We start from the raw sequence: 18,266 nt of genomic DNA, 5'->3' as shown, positions 1-18,266 counted from the left end.
TTATTAATCCTGAAAGAATGAGACTATTTTCGGATTCGCATGCTATGATGGTCCAAATGTTGTTTCAGAGGTTTCTAGACTCCTTTAAGAGCAACAGTCTGATGGAAATGCTGAACATTCAGTGTTTAATTAGTATAAACTCATTTCAATTCAAAGACAGTGAATAAAAGGCTTCAGTACAAAAATATGCTGATTGGTATGTAAGGAATCAAAACCGCATCTGTGCATGAACAATGCACAGATGCGTCATTCTTGTATCTATGTACAGCTCGGGGTCATTGCCATGAGAATACCCCCAAGCAGAATCACCCAGATCTATCAACAGCTCTGCCTCAAAGCACAAGCATTCCCTTCCCGAAACTCTTTCCTTGTCCCCGATGACGTCAGTCTCTTGGCTGTTACAACAGCCTCCTCATGCTGTGGCTTGGCAGCGGATTCTGGGACGGTCAGATAGACAGAAACCCGGAGCTCTGCGCTGGCCAGTGAGAGGAAGACGGCGCCTGGAGTGATGTGGATGGTTGGTTGTGGTTGCGTGTGTCTTCACTGATGTGTGAGGGGTCATCCTGGGTGTTTATTGACAGGTGGATGTCCAGAGAGTGCAGGTGTACAGGGGAAACGTCAAGGGACTGCCGAAGGGTTTCTTCATACGTTGGTGGAGGCTAGAGCGGAAATATTAGGTGAAATATCTAAAGATGTAATTTATAGGGTCAAGAAAAGCTGTGCTACAGACTAGGGTCATGGAATTTGAATGACAGATCTAAAGAAAAAAGATTTGTGGCACAGGAAATGTGAGCTTTTTCCCTGAATCACGCCAACATCTCATAGCTGTTCAGCAACTCAAATAAGTCTGCTGCTCAACGAGGGATGTTTCTACTCTTTGGAGTCAGAATAAATCAACCAGAGCTGTGAATCTTTTTCACGTTAAGGTGTCGTGCGATCAAAGTTTTCCACATTTTGCTGAGGAAACAAACAGGTTCTGTCGTGTTCACCTCATTGTGGCAGCCGCTGAGGCCGAAGCGCTGTGAGATCATATTGTGGATCTGTCTCTGCCGGTCCTTTTTACGCACGCTCTCATAGGAAGGCAGCCTCGGCAGAGCCTCGCTCAGGTGGTAGTCATGTGGCTTTCCTATTATAAACAACCTTCCAGGAGGCTAGATTATACACACAAACCGAAAAAAAGATAATAAAGCAGCTGCATGAGAGCCATTTCAAGTATAAGTCAGATTGCTTCACCTGTGGTCCAGCAGCTCCCTGGTTCATGGCAGCGCTGTGCTCATTACGGGCGATGCCGATCAGAGAGTGCCTGCTGTGGTAGGGGGGAGAATCATCCTGGAGGGAGAGATCAGCTGGGATTAGTTAGAATTTGACAATGCTAGTAGTTTCCTTTAAGTTACTCTAAGTAGTACTGTTTCTGCTTCTTAATGGAATTTTTCAGTACTGTGATCTCCACAACTGAAATTCCTCTGGGGGTGAAATTTCTAAAATGCAAATAAATTAATATCTCAAAATCGTGAAACTAAAGGTAAGTGACAATATATGTTTTAGTTTAGTTTTATTTTGTTTAACCAGGATGGCAAACACGCATCCTGCCATCAGCTCTGGGGGTGTCGTTGTATACGGCGTAGCTGACCCTGACCTCTGACCTCCTGGTTGTGTATTAAGGGCTTTGACTCTTTCTCTCATTCTCTGTTTCTTTCTCATTCTGACCAAATCCTCCAGGTTCACTCCATGTCTGTGGATTTAGGTGGTTTGATGCCTGAAAATTTGCTCAAGAATTTGCATCACAAGGACAAAATCAAATAAGACAGGTCCTGTATTCTTAGCTAATGTTGTAGCCCCGTCTTGTGAAGGGTCCTGAAGAGTCATGATTTACCGTACCTCTTAAGCTAAATATACTTTTCCAAAGCCGTCTTGGACTAGCTGACAAATGCATTGTCACACAGCTGAAAACAGGTGGTGAAAACATGATGCATTGCTGTAGATTAAACTACCCAACAAAGCAGTAAAATCACAATCTTAAACATCTACAGCAGCAATATGCAACATGCACATTAATAACGTATTACATGTCAGTAAGATACACCTGTACACCAGCACTTAGACACGTCCATCTAACAGACTCTACAGCAATGAGAAGGAGTCACAGTTGATGCAGCTGAAGCCTTTCTGTGGTCACTGCAGTAGATAGTTGCTCTTACTGTATAGTGCTCTGTCCTGTAGGGTCTGAATCTGCAGCACACAGGATCCTTTCTGTAGAAGACCACCACCAGCATCAAGATCGCTAAACAGAACGCTACACAGGACACTGGGGGGGGGGGGCAGAAACAGCACACTGTCACGACTTCAGAAGGGAAGGGGGTCGGATTACACAGCTGGAGGGGGAAGGGGGGAATATGAAATTTCCAGTCATGTTACTGTGCGTCAGTAAATATTTTGACTAGAGTGAGCAGATTGGAATTTACAGTGACAGTGCTACTCCATAGTTTGCTGGCAGCAAAGCCTGCCTGCAGTGGTACATTCAGCATCCAGATTTTTAAAAAGTGTAATTATTTTAGTTGTTTTGAGGCCTCAGTTCTTTAATTTGCCCACAGGCCTTATTAAAGTGTCCTTTAAATAGACCTGTACATGAAAAATCATTAAAAACAACTCAGTTTAACTCTGCCAACACATTACTGCTGCTTTATGCATTATCCTACTGTTATATACACATACAGAGTGTGCTCTTTAGTGGACACATCGCCCCCCTATATTATCACAGATGTCATGTAATGGTAAATAAAGATGTGTGTATAACTTCTATGAAGCCACTATGAAAATATTATTAGCAAATAAGTAGAAAAACATGATGCTTTCTCTCCCGTTTAGCCAGTTCAATGAGAAATAAAAAGCTCAGGACTCACCTGAAGCCACGATAACGGTCACCAGCTCTGGAGCCATCGCAAAAATCTCTCTGGGAGAGGACATGAAACAGTTTACACACTCTGCATACGTTATCTGCAGCTTTCCAACAAATCACTCCTTTCCACTCCAGCGAGAGGAAAAACAGCTGACTCTTTGGCTTTTTTTGGAAACTCCTAAACCTGATACAAACACCAGATCCCCCAGGATTAACAAACAGCTAAATATTAACACCATATCAGGAGAGCGGCGGAGTTTCTAGCACAAATAACTCACCTCAAACAGGCTTGTCCTCGTTCAGGATAAGCGAGGGCAAACACTGACTCTTGTGCAAACTCTGGTGGAAGTTAATGGAGATGCAAGCCAGATTTACCTTTTAGGCTTTTCAATAAATAAATGAAAAGTGGCAGAATTGGCCCTGTCAGCTCATTTTAACTCATTTGGACACTGTTGAGTATGTTTCATCTACAACAAATCTTAGTTTATAAAGCAATTATATGTTTTGTATGTACAATTGAATGTGTCTATCCATCTGTGAATACACTGAGCATGTCTAATTCACAATAATATGACCTTCTTTATGTATCACGTAGAGACCAGCTGAAAAAACCAGTTCCGCCGTATTCATTTGTATAATAAGAGGCATAATATTTCTTCAGCCTTGAGTTCTTCTTTAATAATGTTTTGAGTGATTAACAGTAGATTTTTATCTCTTTTTTTTTATAGGCGTCAGTGTTATTTTTCTTGTATTTTGGCTGCTGGCACATTGATGCTATGTATGTATGTTAAGTTAAGTTGTGTTGAGGCAAAATGAGAAGTCAGACTGAGTTTGTGCAAAAAGAAGGGTGTTTAAAAGTTGAAAAGGGTCTAAATAAAGACAGAAATGAATGCATAGAAAGCTGATAAAAAGGGTCTCGTTAAGCTGGCAAGTAACAGAGAAATAAATGTAGTGGACTGAGTGTACAGTGTTTGCTTCTGAGATGTGGTCTGTAAGTGTCTCTGAACTGTTCTTGCAGACTGACTTGGGCTTGACTCCTTCTGCCTGACTCCTTTAAGACTTGATGACCTGAAACTTGAATGCAGAAGCATTAAAGGCTAATATCTAAACTCTTTACATGGTGAAGTCCTGGAAAAGAGATATTTCTTCAACAAGCCACAGACGGGTCAGATGTCACCTGAAGAGCTTGGCCTCATCCATGACCGAAAAATCTACTTCTAACACTTTAAAGGAAGCCTGGAAGACTAGAAATATGAAGACGTCTGCTCTAACATCTCTGATGCACAGAGCCACAGGTCAGTTTCTGATCGTCACACATCCTCCTCATCCTCAACCCTTCCATCACCCCACCCCACACACACACACACACACACACACACACACACACACACACACACACACACACACACACACACACACACACACCTTTGTACTGTGTTCAGCGTGATGTGGGTGAATGATCACGACATGCCTTTTAGATGTGAAGTGATGTAGGCAGAAGCCCGCAGACTGTGATTCAGTGTGAAGGAGGAGCTTCAGAGCAGCGTGGAGCTCAGAGAAGGTTGCGTGGGGAGGACAGGCTGCACACACACACACACACACACACACACACACACACAGAGAGAGAGAGAGAGAGAGAGAGAGAGAGAGAGAGAGAGAGAGCTGCGTGCTCTGTCAGGCTTTATTCTCCTCAACGCGCTCCTCCGTCGTACAAGCGCGCAGGGAGGACGACAGGATGGAGCGGATGGAGTCCATGGAGCCGATCTCGGCGCACTACACTACTTCCTATCCGGAGATCCATCCCGATAGCGGCTACGAATCCAGAGAGACCACCGACAGCCAGGCTAAGACTCCGCCAGCTCCGACGTATGATGAGGAACTAGTGCACAAGGTATGGTGATACGCTGCAATCACACAAGAGCTGTTAAATCCAGGACCTGGTTCGTGTTAGAGCCCCAAATGTAAACTTTACAAGTCTGCCCAGGTTTAAAACAACAAACAAATTACTTTATAAGTGTGTATATTCTTTACGATTTGCTTTTCTGTCTGTTATTTATTCACTTATTTACTGGTTTTCACCCTAAACCCTGAAGCACGCTGGTCCTGCAGCCGCGTCCGCCTCCGTGCTGGACAGGCTTTGCGCTCTCCATGGTGCTGATCTCCTCTTGGATGTCGTTTCAGTTGGTCTGTTTCCAGGCTTGTTGCGTGTCCAATCTGCCCCCAAAAAACATAATTCCTTCTGTAATGAACAGTCATCTTTCCAGATTGCTGCTCCTCACTCAGACGCTGCTTCAGAGGGGGATGAGGCTTGAAAGAGAGTTCACTTTGCCTCCATCCCCTGTAAATGTATGACTGTCATCATCACTACAGGTTACAAATGTTTTAATGGAGGTATTTCAGTTTAGTCTTTGTGGACTGGAGTGAGATTGCATCTCCATTTTAATTTGCTAACGTAGCATCCACTTCCGTTTGAAAATGAGCAGTTAGATGAGGACGAATACTCTGCTTTGGAGGGGGGGGGGGGGGGGGGGGGACAGAGGGTAGGGCCACTGTGTGAGTGATGATGTGGCATCCTAAATGTAATGTAATGATAATAACAAGAGGAAGAATTGTGCAGTACTTTGCAAACTAGGAGCACAAAGTGTGCAGCAGGATGGAAGCAAAGGATGTAAACAGATACATGTAGTCATCAGACAACAAGGCAGATCTATAACAACGTGTTTTAACACAGGATTTAAAAGCCGAAGCAATGTCAGCAGGCAGAATACTACTGCTCCAAAGCTGAGATTTGAGCACAGCAGAAGGTCTATCACCCCCTCTGGATCAGCTACAAGGCTTAAATCAGCAGATCCAGGCCTTCTGGGACAGTTCACTGGCTCCTGGTCATGTTATGAGTAGAACTTTACAATGAACTCTGGAAGAAATCAGTTACTGGTGCAAAGAGGCTGAAACTGCACAGGTCTGCACAGTTCTCACGTTAATGCATGTCAGAAAAAAAAAAAAAAGAAAGGGTAAGAATAGCCCACGTGTGAAGATAGAAAAGTGTGAATCAAGTTTAATCCACTGTGAAAACTAACAGCTAAGTTCTTAACAGTACCTTTAATATTTGACCTCCATTCTTTTTCAAAAGCTTCTCAACCCCCACTGATAACACAGAAGATCAGCGGTGAGGAGCCTCCTACGTAACACAACGCCTCATCAGTGAGGAGGAGGATAGAGAGAGGGAGGTGCAGCAGCTCCAGAGGGCACTCTAGGCCAAGGGTTACCACCTGAGCCCACCAAAAGCATCCCAGTGAGACTCCACCTCTAAAAGAACACAGGACATCTAATGCTCCCCTAATATATCTGTCATCATGTGACTGACTCAGGTCATGTGATGACACCTGATCCAGTTCCGTTAGATGCAGCTGATAAGAAAGAAAGATAAGAAATGCTAGAAAGTACTGATTGTGTCGTGTCTCCACTGGCTCCCTTCCAGCTCAGGAGCGCTGGCCTTTCATATCACTGCAGATGGAACAAAGAGAAAAGAGACTCCCCCTTTGGGCTTCAGGAAAATGTCATATTATATTATGAAGCTGTATTGCAGGCACAGGGAGCTGCATCAGTCAAAGCTTGTTTCCTTTATTATTATGTTCTTCGCCTTTATTTTGAAATCCCCTGTTGGTCATGTGAGACACTGGTGCATCAACAGTCTCACTGGTTTTTGTTTAAATTTCTTTTTTAAAGTGAACATGATATTAAGTTTGTTGCACCCTATTTAAGACATTGTTTGCCTGCTGGTGTTTGACACTGGCCTTGTGATCTATACACACACACACACACACACACACACACACACACACAGTCTGCTGTAATGTCACTGCACTTGAATTCTTTCAAGCAATGATTTTGTTCATCAGGGCGGCTGCTAAGTGACTTTATGTCACTAATGTAAGTTTAGCGAGGACTGAGTTTTCCCAAAGGCTCGGCCCAGTGAGACATGAACTGGGTTAGTCTAATGTAGCCATTATGCAGTTGGACCAGCTGCCTTTAATTGCCTTGGAAGCAGCGTGTGTCTGCGTGAGCGCATGTGTAAGGCTTGTATTGCGAAGGGGGCAGATGCTTAACAAAGGGGCCAATTATAACAGTACAAGCTGTTCTTCCAAAAAAAAAAAAAAAACGGAAGCAGTTCTTTCAGGTGAACAGCATGAGCAAGTCAAACTGGCTGTTTGTCTCATTGATGCAGAATTTTTTTTTTTGGTGCTACCCTTTACATTGTCTTATTTCTCTGGGGGGTAGTGGCTTTTCCTCTATCTCACCTGCTTTCCCCTGAGGGACGATGATTACACAACAAGAAGGAGCTTTCTTCGAGCGCTCTTTGGCTACATGGAAATGATTCTGTGCACAGTCTTATTAAAATCAATGTAACATTGATGTTGTTATTCACCATCTTCTGAGACAGGCTGTTTTTATACACTCCTTCCTCTCAGCAAATCCTTTTGAAAGGCCGAAGCAGACAATGCATCAGTCCGATTTCCATACAGTGCCTGTGGAGTCAATCCCCTTGACTCCTACTGAAGACTGATCTTTAAAGCTGCACTAATCAATACTGTTATGTGAACAATAGATCAATATGTGTGATGTGAAAAAGGTGGTAGTGGTGAAACATCAGAGAATAATGACCCAATACTGGAGTTCCACTTAGCTCTACTGCTTTTTTTATTGTCAGTTCATTGTTTTTGCTTTATGGCCTGTGATTTCTGCTGTTTGGGTTCACTCTCACTGCTCTTATTAACCTTTCTGTCAGCATCAGACAGCTGTTTTCAGCGAAAAAAAAAAGTGTGAAACCCACAGCAGACAGGTAAAGCAGCTAAAGAGACATATATTTTTCACATGAGTTGGTGGAGACCAAAATAGAGCTCAGTGGAAATTGGACTTGAGTAATTATGCTACAACGTGAAGTGAACACGTGTGCAATATGCATCTTGTTGGGGACTTCTGCCCACCAGTTGAGTCCAGTTTTTGACCACTAATAGCAAAATAGAGTAGTGCTTTTAATAAAAGCCTCTCTTCTATTTATATTTTGAGCATGAGGATGCACATGCACCAGAATGGGGGTCTGTGCTACACGCCCACTGATGGTGACAAACAAGCAATGCACCAGCAACTACAGGGAACTATAAGATGCTAACCACCATTGGATGCAATGCATTGAACTAGCATTAGATGTTGACAGTTAAGGGGTCAAAATATTCAGAGTGCAGCTTTATAACTATGTGTTTGGACTCTAATGCACAGAGGAATAAGATATACTGTACCAAAATAGGAGAAACTCTACTGATTAGAGGATCATGTTATCAGTGGTTTTGGCCTTTCAATGGTATTTGTTTAAAATAAGAAACATATAGAATATCACCACACACACACACACACACACACACACACACACACTAATGTAGATTAGCGTCAGCCATCATAGACTTTTAATATTGGAAGCAGCAGGAGTCTGCCCCTGTTCTGTGGTTTCAAATCTCAGCCGTGCAGCGTATCGAAGGAAATTAGTGGCAATATAAAAACTGTCAAGCTATATTACATTCTAGCCGGCGCATCGCAGATTTCATACTCTCCAGGATGATAAAAAGTGATGCTTCACATTAGTCAGGCAGAGGAAATCAGCACAAAACCTCCAAATCCGACTCCAAATTCTCCCCATTTCCTTAAACTGATGCTCCAGCGTCCCATAGAGTAAAGGGAATTCCACACAGGTTTATCACCATGATGGCCTTCATGGAAGCTCTCACAGAAGCTTCTTGGGCTCAATCAGGAAGGGAGGAAATTCGCTGGCACTTAACAATCTTCTTCTGAGCCCTGGAGATGAATAAAATCTAATTCTCTCTCTTTCTTTATCACTGCCTGTCTCTCTCCACACCACCCATGTTGCACAATATGCTGCATACATTATCCACAGCATCTATGTCTAATACCGGAACATTTGTGGTGCTTTCACCTAATTGCCTCCGTTCTCCAGTGAGGTTTTCTGAGTCAGGCTCACTTCCCAGCTAACCACTGTTACCACGGAAACAGCGTCATCTCCATCATCACGTGTACATGTGCATGCGGGGTTCTACAACTACGGTCCTTTCACTCCACTGCTTCTGTCCTCACATGCACACATGCAGGCATTATGTTACATGCTCCACGTCCAGTAAACAGGAAACAGATGCCATAAAGTCAAAGGGAGATCAGATTAAATCATGATATCGCTGTTGCTTTGTATGATGCTCTACATGCCAGTTAAAGTGATTTTCTGTCTGATCATTTTCTCCCCATCTTGAAAGGATTCATATTTTAGCACATGCTAGAGTTTAGCTAACAGCAGCAGCTCTGCCCTGCTCCATGTTGCATTTAGAGATGCAAACCTGGACAAAATGACTAGAAATAGCCTTAGTTTTGCCAAAGATACCAGTTAGTCTGAATTCTAAATACACACACACAACGAAACAGTCAGATCTGACATTTTTCTCCTCATCATAGCCAAGTTATAGTAGCACTAAGTAGCACGAGGACAGGTGTCAGCTATCTTAGACTGTTATCATGCTAGAATGTGATAATTGGCTACCTGTTCACTGCAGTCACGTTTCCCATGCTGCTTCTCACCTTCCAGCATTTCAACATGCACATAATCTTTCTGGTTTAGAAACACAAAATACACAATATTTGCTTACATTTTGAGAGGCCTAAAAATGTCATTCTGCGGTGGTCAGCAGGTCGTTTTCACACTCGAACAAGTCCTGCTTTACCTTTTCCTTCACCGTCTAAACACCAGGATCTCTGAAACATAATTCTTCTTTAAACTGCTGCTCTGACTTTTCTCTCAACCGAGAGATTAACTGACTGGAGTTACTGCTGATGCCTGAGTACAGTTGATATGAAAATTCGTAGGATGATTGTTGATGCAGAGCCTATAGTTTATCTTCGGCTGAGATGTGGCACATTCTCAGAGTTTGTGAAATCCCTCTAAACACTGAGATCAAAGGGAGGCTGTAAAACCTGTAGCGCTGAGAGAAGCTGCTCCAGCTTCTCAATTCTAATCCTCTCTTCTTTCTTCCCTCCTCTACCTCTCTTAGGCTTTATCATTCAGAGAGCATTAAGACAAAACCGAGTCGCAGTTGAACTACTGCGCAGGGGTTCATGGTCGTCGTCTTAGCCGCGAGCCCACCAGCCCACATTTGGCTCGTCCAGACACTCTGAGTCTGGACAAGACCACGTCTGAGAAACAGTGACAGAATGGGGTCACTTTTGACATCTTTTCAGGCCCATTTTTGAGCATCTGTGGAATTCATGACAGGCTCACTATGACACATTCTGCCAAGACCACAATCAGACAATTGATACAACGGCAAAATTAAGCCGAGGCAAGATAAGATCACTTTTGAGCATCAATAAACATTCATTAACATTTCATCTGATGACAGCTTGTTAAAACAAGCTCTAAACATTAGTAGACATTTAGTTCTTGACTGGACCACAACTTCAAAATCCTCTTTTGAGAGAACAGCTTGGCTGTGTCTCATACTGTGTCTGCCTCGGTTGGAGGCCGCTGTGTGCGTGGAGATGATGGCTGCCTCACTGCCACTTTTCTAAGTGGCTGTGCAAATGAAAGACAGGCTTATAGAAGACAAAGTATTGATTGATGGCCCCGATGACTAACTTGGATGCTTCTGAATGCCACCTTTAATTCATTTCATTGTCTTGAAGGTTATCTCCTCCAGCTTGTGAGTCACACTCTAATAGTGGTACACTGCCAAGCTCTTGTAAAATATAACATTTGTGCTGCTTGGAAACAGAAATGTCCGCTGTGACGCAAATGCTGACTCACGACTCCAAATTATAAAATGATTGCGAGGCCTGATTCCGATACCAATATGGGTTTCATCAAGCCTGGCTGTTTCCCCGCAGACGATCCTCGTCGGGGACAGCGGAGTGGGAAAAACATCTCTGTTGGTGCAGTTCGACCAGGGAAAGTTCATCCCTGGCTCCTTCTCTGCCACAGTGGGCATCGGATTCACGGTGTGTGTATATCTTTTACATACAGGACATTCTCTTATGTATTTATATAGACATGTTTTCTCACCTTAGCCATTTTTCCATTGGTTTAGTTTGCCCTATTTTTGACCTACATGTGCGAGATTTCTGCCTCCAACCCGAACAGTGGAGGTAAATTGACTTTTCTTTGCACACATTGAAAAATTACAAAAAAAAATGTAACAGCCCCAAGCTTTTCCAGACACAGCTTCCCGCTGTTAGCATGGATAAGTCAAAGAACACACATGCTGACCTTGCATCTTCACTAAATAATTATTGCTAGAAGCTTGGTGTTGTAGGGACTACTCTCAAGACAAGGTGGTGAACTACAGTAGCTTATAATGGCCCATTATTCCAGAACCCCGGTAGTCCAAAAAATGTCCCATTGGACCGAAAGCTCATTTGTCTGACAGCGTGTAGCCGATTGGCTATAGTGCTTTGCTTGGTAAGGGTTAGTGTCAGGGTCAGAGCCAGTCAGAGGCAGAGAAGGAGCAAAGGTCTTAATGGAATACAGGTGGGGAAAAAAATAATGCAGGGGGTGTGATTCAGAGCAATAGGCCTTCAGAGCAATGGGCCTTTTTGTTTCAGAATAACGGACTGGCAGTAAATGGGCTTTTGGTCTAATGGGACATTTTTCAGACTGTAGCGCAGTCCCGAGTATACACGCCAGACACACAACAGACGCTGATCCCACAAAGAGGTGCTGCGGTTGAATCTTTTAGACAGATATTTCAGTGTACTGGAGTGGAGGCAGAAATCTCAAAACCTAGACAAATAAGGCAAAATGTATGTGAAAGTTATTGAGACAAAGGGGTCTTATTCATTGTAGTTTTGACACATTGATCCTATGATCAGTCTAGCCTGTGACCCTTCTAACAATGCACTTCTGCGTCCCTCAGAATAAAGTGGTGACTGTTGACGACGTAAAGGTCAAGCTACAGGTCAGTAGTTGAATCAGTTCCAGTGAAAACTTGAAGTGCTTTCACAACAGAAGCCTATTTTTAGTTTCTTCTCGGGCACCAGTGTTGTAACTGAAATTTAGAGTTAGCCAAGTGGAACCAGGCCAAGTCACCATGTGCTGCTTCTGTTTCCTTTCCTGTGTCAGATTTGGGACACGGCAGGACAGGAGAGGTTCAGAAGTGTGACGCATGCATATTACAGAGATGCACACGGTAAGAGAAATATACACTATGATCGGCATCTGACTCACAGCTGTGTTTCTGTCTACAAAAGTCACTGCGCAGCTATAGAGCCATATGTTCACTTATCTTTTTTTTGTTGGTTCTATCTCCAAAGCTTTGCTCCTCCTGTACGACATCACCAGCAAAACCTCCTTTGACAACATTAGGGTAAGTCTGGGATATGTCTAATCCCTGGAGAGATATGAATATGAGTGGGCCAGGAAGGGGAAATGACCTCTGTGGATTAACAATCAATAGTGTTGGCATGCAAGCACATGAGTGTGTGTTTGTGTGTGTGTGTGTGTGTGTGTGTGTGTGTGTGTGTGTGTGTGTTGGACCAGCAGTGTATTTATGTGTCTGCCTGTCTGTCTTTTCTTGTTTCAGGCATGGTTAACAGAGGTCCATGAGTATGCACAGAGTGATGTAGTCATCATGTTGCTGGGCAACAAGGTGAGATGGAGTAGTTTGAGAAGCTAAGCAAGTAAAAGAAAAAGTGATCTTTGGTGAATCCTGGCGAGCAAACTGTCTTTTTATGATGACAGATATTCAAATTATTATTCATCAGATATACTTGCTGTACATATATACTTACTCTCTGAGGACGCACATTTACACACACAAGCATGAGGATGACACAATACGAAAAGAAGCAGAAGAGCGTCACCAGACTCTGCAGTTCCCTTCAGGTCTGCTGCTTTCCAGCCCACGACTTCACTGCTTTTTTTCATTCTCACTGCTCTCATCAACCTTACTGGCTGCAGCAGGCAGCTGTTTCCAGTGTAAAAGATTTTAGAAATCCTCTATACAGTGCCTGCCCACCTCCAAACAGCCAACACGGTTAGCAGCCAGCTGTTTAACTTAGTGGAGCATTTAGCAGCAAAAGGGCCAGATTTTTCTCTAGGATGGACTTCTTATCAGGTGGACAGACACACACCTTCACATAAAAGCTCATGTTGCTCTGTGGATGTCTAAATAAGCAACTCAACTTCAACTTTTTAAGGTCAGAAATGTCAGTGTTGTGTTCACAGCTCGCTCCACTGCCTCCACATCGCCCATAAAATCTAAATGGACTGCTGAAACCAACTGCTTTGACTTTGCTACCTGGGCCTGAATTACACAGTGTGATGTATTCCAATAATATTTCTATGATCATTCAGTGTCTGTGCTGCTGAACATACACACACACACACACACACACACCCATGGGGGTTAGTGTTAGCAAACCTAACCCTCCCATTGGGTCATTCATCCAAAAAAATGAACAAATCACTGACTGTAATTTTTACTCAAGGATTGGTAATGTCAATCAAACAGGAGGCGGGTTATGTGGCATATCTCGGCTTCATGCTTTTCCACAGTTTGGTGGCGATTCATTAAGTCACGCAGCAATGTGCCAGCATGAGGTGAGGATGATGAATGAATGTAAACAGGGCAGTGCCTTTGGAAATGTGTTATGAGGAATTATAATTAATTAATTCTGTTTTAAAGAAAATTCATGTACAGTACTGCTTGTAATCCTGTACTGCATCTGTCTGACAGGCTGACATGAGCAGTGACAGAGCGATCAGGAGAGATGAAGGAGAGAGGCTGGCCAGAGTGAGTACTTCATCCACTGCTGTACAGGCAGAAGTAACAAAGATCTTCTGCTGATTACTGCTATTTGCTTCTCCTCATGCCTTCAGGAGTATTCAGTTCCCTTCATGGAGACGAGTGCCAAGACGGGAGTCAACGTAGAGCTGGCTTTCACTGCTGTGGCCAAGTATGAAGTTATTATCAAACTATCATCCTTTCAACGGTTTGCTGTTAAGTACAGAGAATAAGCGGCAAGAAATGACAAGTGTTCGGTGTTTGCAATATCAATTTGTTTTTGCCACAGTGTAAAATCCTCTAAAACCGTGTTAAATGAAACACTTGGTCAGAAGCTCAGCAGGCTTCACAGATGGATGAGTAAAATTGCCACATGCCGCATAATTTACATTGACATTCAGATAATAGTGACGACACCAATTTTGTTCATTAATCTGAGGCAAACTGAAGTCAACCTGTGCTGTATTCTCAACTGTGCTCTGTTCTTCAGGGAACTGAAGCACCGGGCCGTCCAGCATCCCAGTGAACCCAAGTTCCAGATCCATGAATACATTGAAGCACAGAAAGAGAAGTCGGGCTGCTGCAGCTACTTCTAAATCTAATCTCCTGAGTCCTCCTCCCACCACTCTGGGTGAACAGACTGTCAGAGACACACCGAGAGCCACCGAGTGGGAGGAAGCCCTATTTACTCACTGCTGCTCCCAAAATATGATGCTGCCATTCATTCAAGACTAAAAGCCAAAAGTAGATCAATGGAATGGAGTGAGAGGAGGATAAACTAAGCTACTGACTCACAGAACCCACCGTTTTCTTAGCCAAGAGCAGTTTGCCCAACTCTTTAGACATTTATCATTGTGGGCAACTCAACATCTGTCAAAGAAATTTTAGCAAATGGTATAAAAACTACTTTGAATTTGTAAAATTCTATGAGAAAATATTGTCTGCTACTTCTTTGTGAGAGTTGGATGAGAACATTAATACCATTCTCATGTATGTGCATTGACTACAGAGCTGAGCTCAGGATGTGGTTAGCCTAACTTAGCACAAAGACTACGTATATAGGTGAGAAGAAACATCTTGCACGGTTCTATTTAAAGTTAAAAAAAAAAGAAAAAAAAAAGTACTTACCAACAGCTCCAGAGCTGATTTATTAATGCATTTTTCTCATTTGTTTACCCAGTAAATGCATGGCTGCATATTGTTTCAAAACTTTCTTGAACAATAACAAACACACAAAAATATGCAATTTTTTAGTTTTTACAATCATTTATTCATATGAAAACCCTGAAATGTTAAAGAAAATGCAGCTCTGCACTAAATCTGTTACAGTGACTGAAAGATAATATGAATTTATTCACAGACTGTTAGCTAAATGCTAACATTGATATGCTAACAGACTAATAATGACAATGATACCATGCTGATGTTCAGTAAATATAATTATATATATAATATATTTATCAAGTTCAAAAAACATCTCGGTTTAGATGTTTACTAAGACATCCGTCGCACAGTTTGAAATGAAACATGCATCTTGGCTGAAAGCATCTTCACTACAGTTACACTTGAAAAGAGTAAAATAAGTAAAAAAAAAAAAAAAAAAAAAAAAAAAATCCTTATCAAAGCAACATTTTTTTTTCTCTAAACAGACAAAAAGACATTTATTTTATCTCTTGCAGTAATTCTGTATTTATAGACGTAGAGGCCAATTTGCATTATTGGTTCAATCAATTTTTGCTTTAATCAATGCATTTTCCACCCAGAGTCCATCTGCTTACTAAGACCAGCACGACTTATTTCATGATCACGCACGAGTTCAGATGTCATGGGGGAGGCGGGTGAAGTAACTGTCAATCTCAGCATCCCTCCTCCTTCTCCTCCTCGCCATGGTTACCTGATTGGTAGATATTCAGGAACATGTTGTGGAGATGTCACACTTGGCATGTCAAGACAAAAAAATTCTGACATGCTAGTCTTATGTCGGGGTGTCGTGGAATGTCATGGAGTGTCCCAGACGCTGCACGACTGGTTGTTTAGCATGTCACACTGCACAGGTACAGGCGTCCAGTTGTCAGGGAAGTACATGTTCCGCTATCCAATGCTTAGCTTAGCATGCTAAGCTAGACTAACCACATCCTGACTGAAGCTCCTTGCCTAACACAGACACATGAGACTGGTATCAATCTTCTCATCTAACTCTGGGAAAGAAAGTAAATGACCATATTTACCCAGAATTTGAACTGGAATTCTATAATTCATGCTCTTCATGCTACAATATTTTCTTAAAAATATACATCATTTGTTGTTTGCCTTGCATAGATCTCTTACTGTATTTTTTCCCCCCAATTTACTACTGAATCACTGCTGATGGAATGCTGAAGGATGTTACCAACACACCTGTTTGCCAAAGTGAAAGACACTGTAATAAGACATATTTATACCCACACACCACTAATATAGGCCAGAAGAGACAGACTTAGTATATAAGCTTTGGATCCACTTTGAAAACATTGCTACAACCTTATGTATGATGCAATCTACCAACAGATCCAGACAAAGGCCATACACTGTGTCATGGATGCAATTCAAAGCCAAGTACTTGGACAAAAGCCCCAAAAGTCAGATTGGTTCATTCTTGACAAACTGTTCTTGACAATGCCAGGCCGTTGTTGAATGCTCACTGAAACAAGAAAAGCTCAGGGACCCAGCTGAAGAAAAGCTAATGTGCTCTGAGCGCCTGGCGAGGAAGACTACAAGACAACTCCGTTTCTGAACGTGCAGAGGAATGCAACCACGGGTTAATGATAGCAATGTTTTTGTCAGCTGAAATGTGTCTTCTGGAGGAGGACCAAACGAGCTATTTGACAGTGATCTGCGGTTGATTTTCCAATTTTAATCATCATTTAGGAAACATCTGTGTACACAATGCATTTATGAGTGAGTGAAAAGATTTTTGAAGAATATTTTTAGACATCTCGGCCAACCAACAACAATATTTTGCTTTTATGGACAGATTATGGACTTTTAAACTCATGTTGCATGTTTGCTGGATTGCATGTAAATACTTATGTGAAAGTCAGTTTCAGTATTCAAATATGATTAAATAATTAGCATTTCTTTTCAGATTTTAACTCAACACTCAGGGTTAAATTTTGTTTTGAAATACAAGATCTAATATATCAACACATTAAAGCTGCATTAATTGATTTGTAGGACTGTTTTTGGCCACTTGGGGGCAGCAGAATATTGTGTAAACACAAAGCTGCATAGGCTATTATTGCCTCAAAAAAACTGCTTAGCCAAGAGTGGAGACAGATTAGCATTTGTTTGGAATCAAGTTTCTGGTCATGCAATAAATTTATTATTCACTCTCCTTTTAGCTCTCAGTTTCCTGAGATGACTATGTGGCCCTTTAGCTACTAAATGCAATGTTTTGTTCACAGACTAGCTGCTAACTTTGCCAGCCATTTTTATGTATTTATTTATTTATTTATGGTTTGGCAGCTCTGGTATTGTGGTTTTAGCACAATTTTCAATGACTTAAAAGAAGCTAAAATGCTACATAGAGCTGAGTTTGTCCCTAAGTGTGACACCTTTTACAAAACACATAATCATTTGATCTATCGGTAAAATGACAATATTGATTAGTGCAGCTTTAAAGAACTAATGATGTCAGAACAACAGCTCCATGTTCAGGTTTGACTGCAACTTCTGTTTGACAACAGTATGCAATGCTCTTCTGCAAATATTTCATATTGGCCAATTACTGTCTGGGTGCTCCTATTCAGTTTGGACAGCTCAGGTCTGACACAGATTATAGTCTAAAATTATTCAGATTGAGATCATAAGACTTTCTATGTATTGAACTGTTGTTTGTTGTCAGACCACGCTGCCAAAAGTTGTCTTTGACGTGTTGTATGCTGCATAAAAATAAACTATTTTTAACTGAAGTCTCCCAAGCAGTCACCATATGGTTAACTGTAACCACGAGGTTGCGTGTGTGTGTGTGTGTGTGTGTGTGTGTGCGCGCGCGTGCGTGTGTTTGAGAAAGACAGATTGCAATCAATTAACCAAGTGACAAACAATGCACAGGGGTTCTTCTTGAATTTCCATAATGTGTTTGCCTGATTTCAGACTTCATTCATAAAACAGTTCTACGGGAATAAATAGACACTTCCTATTTGCAGGTGCAGCCTTCAGAATAAAAGTCAGAATTAAAAAAAATATCGAATTCCTCTTTAATTGGTTGTGAACCTCTTACCAACTCCAACAAGGGAGAGATCGTTTCTCCGTTATTTTATGCTGCAGTTACCTCACTTTTTGGAGGCCATGTGACAGCATGTGACGTCACTAATTGCTAGATACTGTTTGATCTCCTATGTTGACAAGCTATGTGAAGTTGTGACCTTCCTTTGACCACATTCTGCTGCAATTTTGGCTTGTTGAAAGTTGTTGGAAAAGTTAACATACTTAATGATCTTTCAAAGAAAACAGTGACAGCCCAAACACTTCACATACAATAACACCACATCAACCAA

At 42.0% G+C, this 18,266-nt stretch overlaps 2 protein-coding genes across 2 annotated transcripts; one reads left to right on the top strand and one right to left on the bottom strand.

Moving 5' to 3' along the window:
* Positions 1-157: 157 nt before the first annotated feature.
* Positions 158-4,263, bottom strand: LOC143339122 (uncharacterized). Its single transcript, XM_076760152.1, has 5 exons — positions 2,901-4,263; positions 2,199-2,305; positions 1,234-1,329; positions 990-1,151; positions 158-659 (listed from the first exon to the last, which is right to left on the bottom strand). Exons 1-5 carry the CDS (start codon positions 2,962-2,964, stop codon positions 447-449), a joined length of 642 nt encoding a protein of 213 aa, XP_076616267.1. The 5' UTR covers positions 2,965-4,263; the 3' UTR covers positions 158-446.
* An 80-nt stretch (positions 4,264-4,343) lies between these two features.
* LOC143339121 (ras-related protein Rab-37-like) lies at positions 4,344-17,678 on the top strand. The gene is made up of 9 exons (XM_076760151.1): positions 4,344-4,787; positions 10,835-10,945; positions 11,860-11,901; positions 12,066-12,132; positions 12,257-12,309; positions 12,526-12,591; positions 13,681-13,737; positions 13,824-13,900; positions 14,219-17,678. The coding sequence occupies exons 1-9, from the start codon at positions 4,632-4,634 to the stop codon at positions 14,322-14,324; spliced, it is 735 nt and encodes a 244-aa protein (XP_076616266.1). The 5' UTR covers positions 4,344-4,631; the 3' UTR covers positions 14,325-17,678.
* The last annotated feature ends 588 nt before the right edge of the window (positions 17,679-18,266 follow it).

Source organism: Chaetodon auriga, chromosome 20, assembly GCF_051107435.1.
Source record: "Chaetodon auriga isolate fChaAug3 chromosome 20, fChaAug3.hap1, whole genome shotgun sequence".
NCBI lineage: Eukaryota > Metazoa > Chordata > Actinopteri > Chaetodontiformes > Chaetodontidae > Chaetodon > Chaetodon auriga.
Note: the sequence above shows the minus strand (reverse complement) of the source record. Positions and strands in the feature narration are given on the sequence as shown.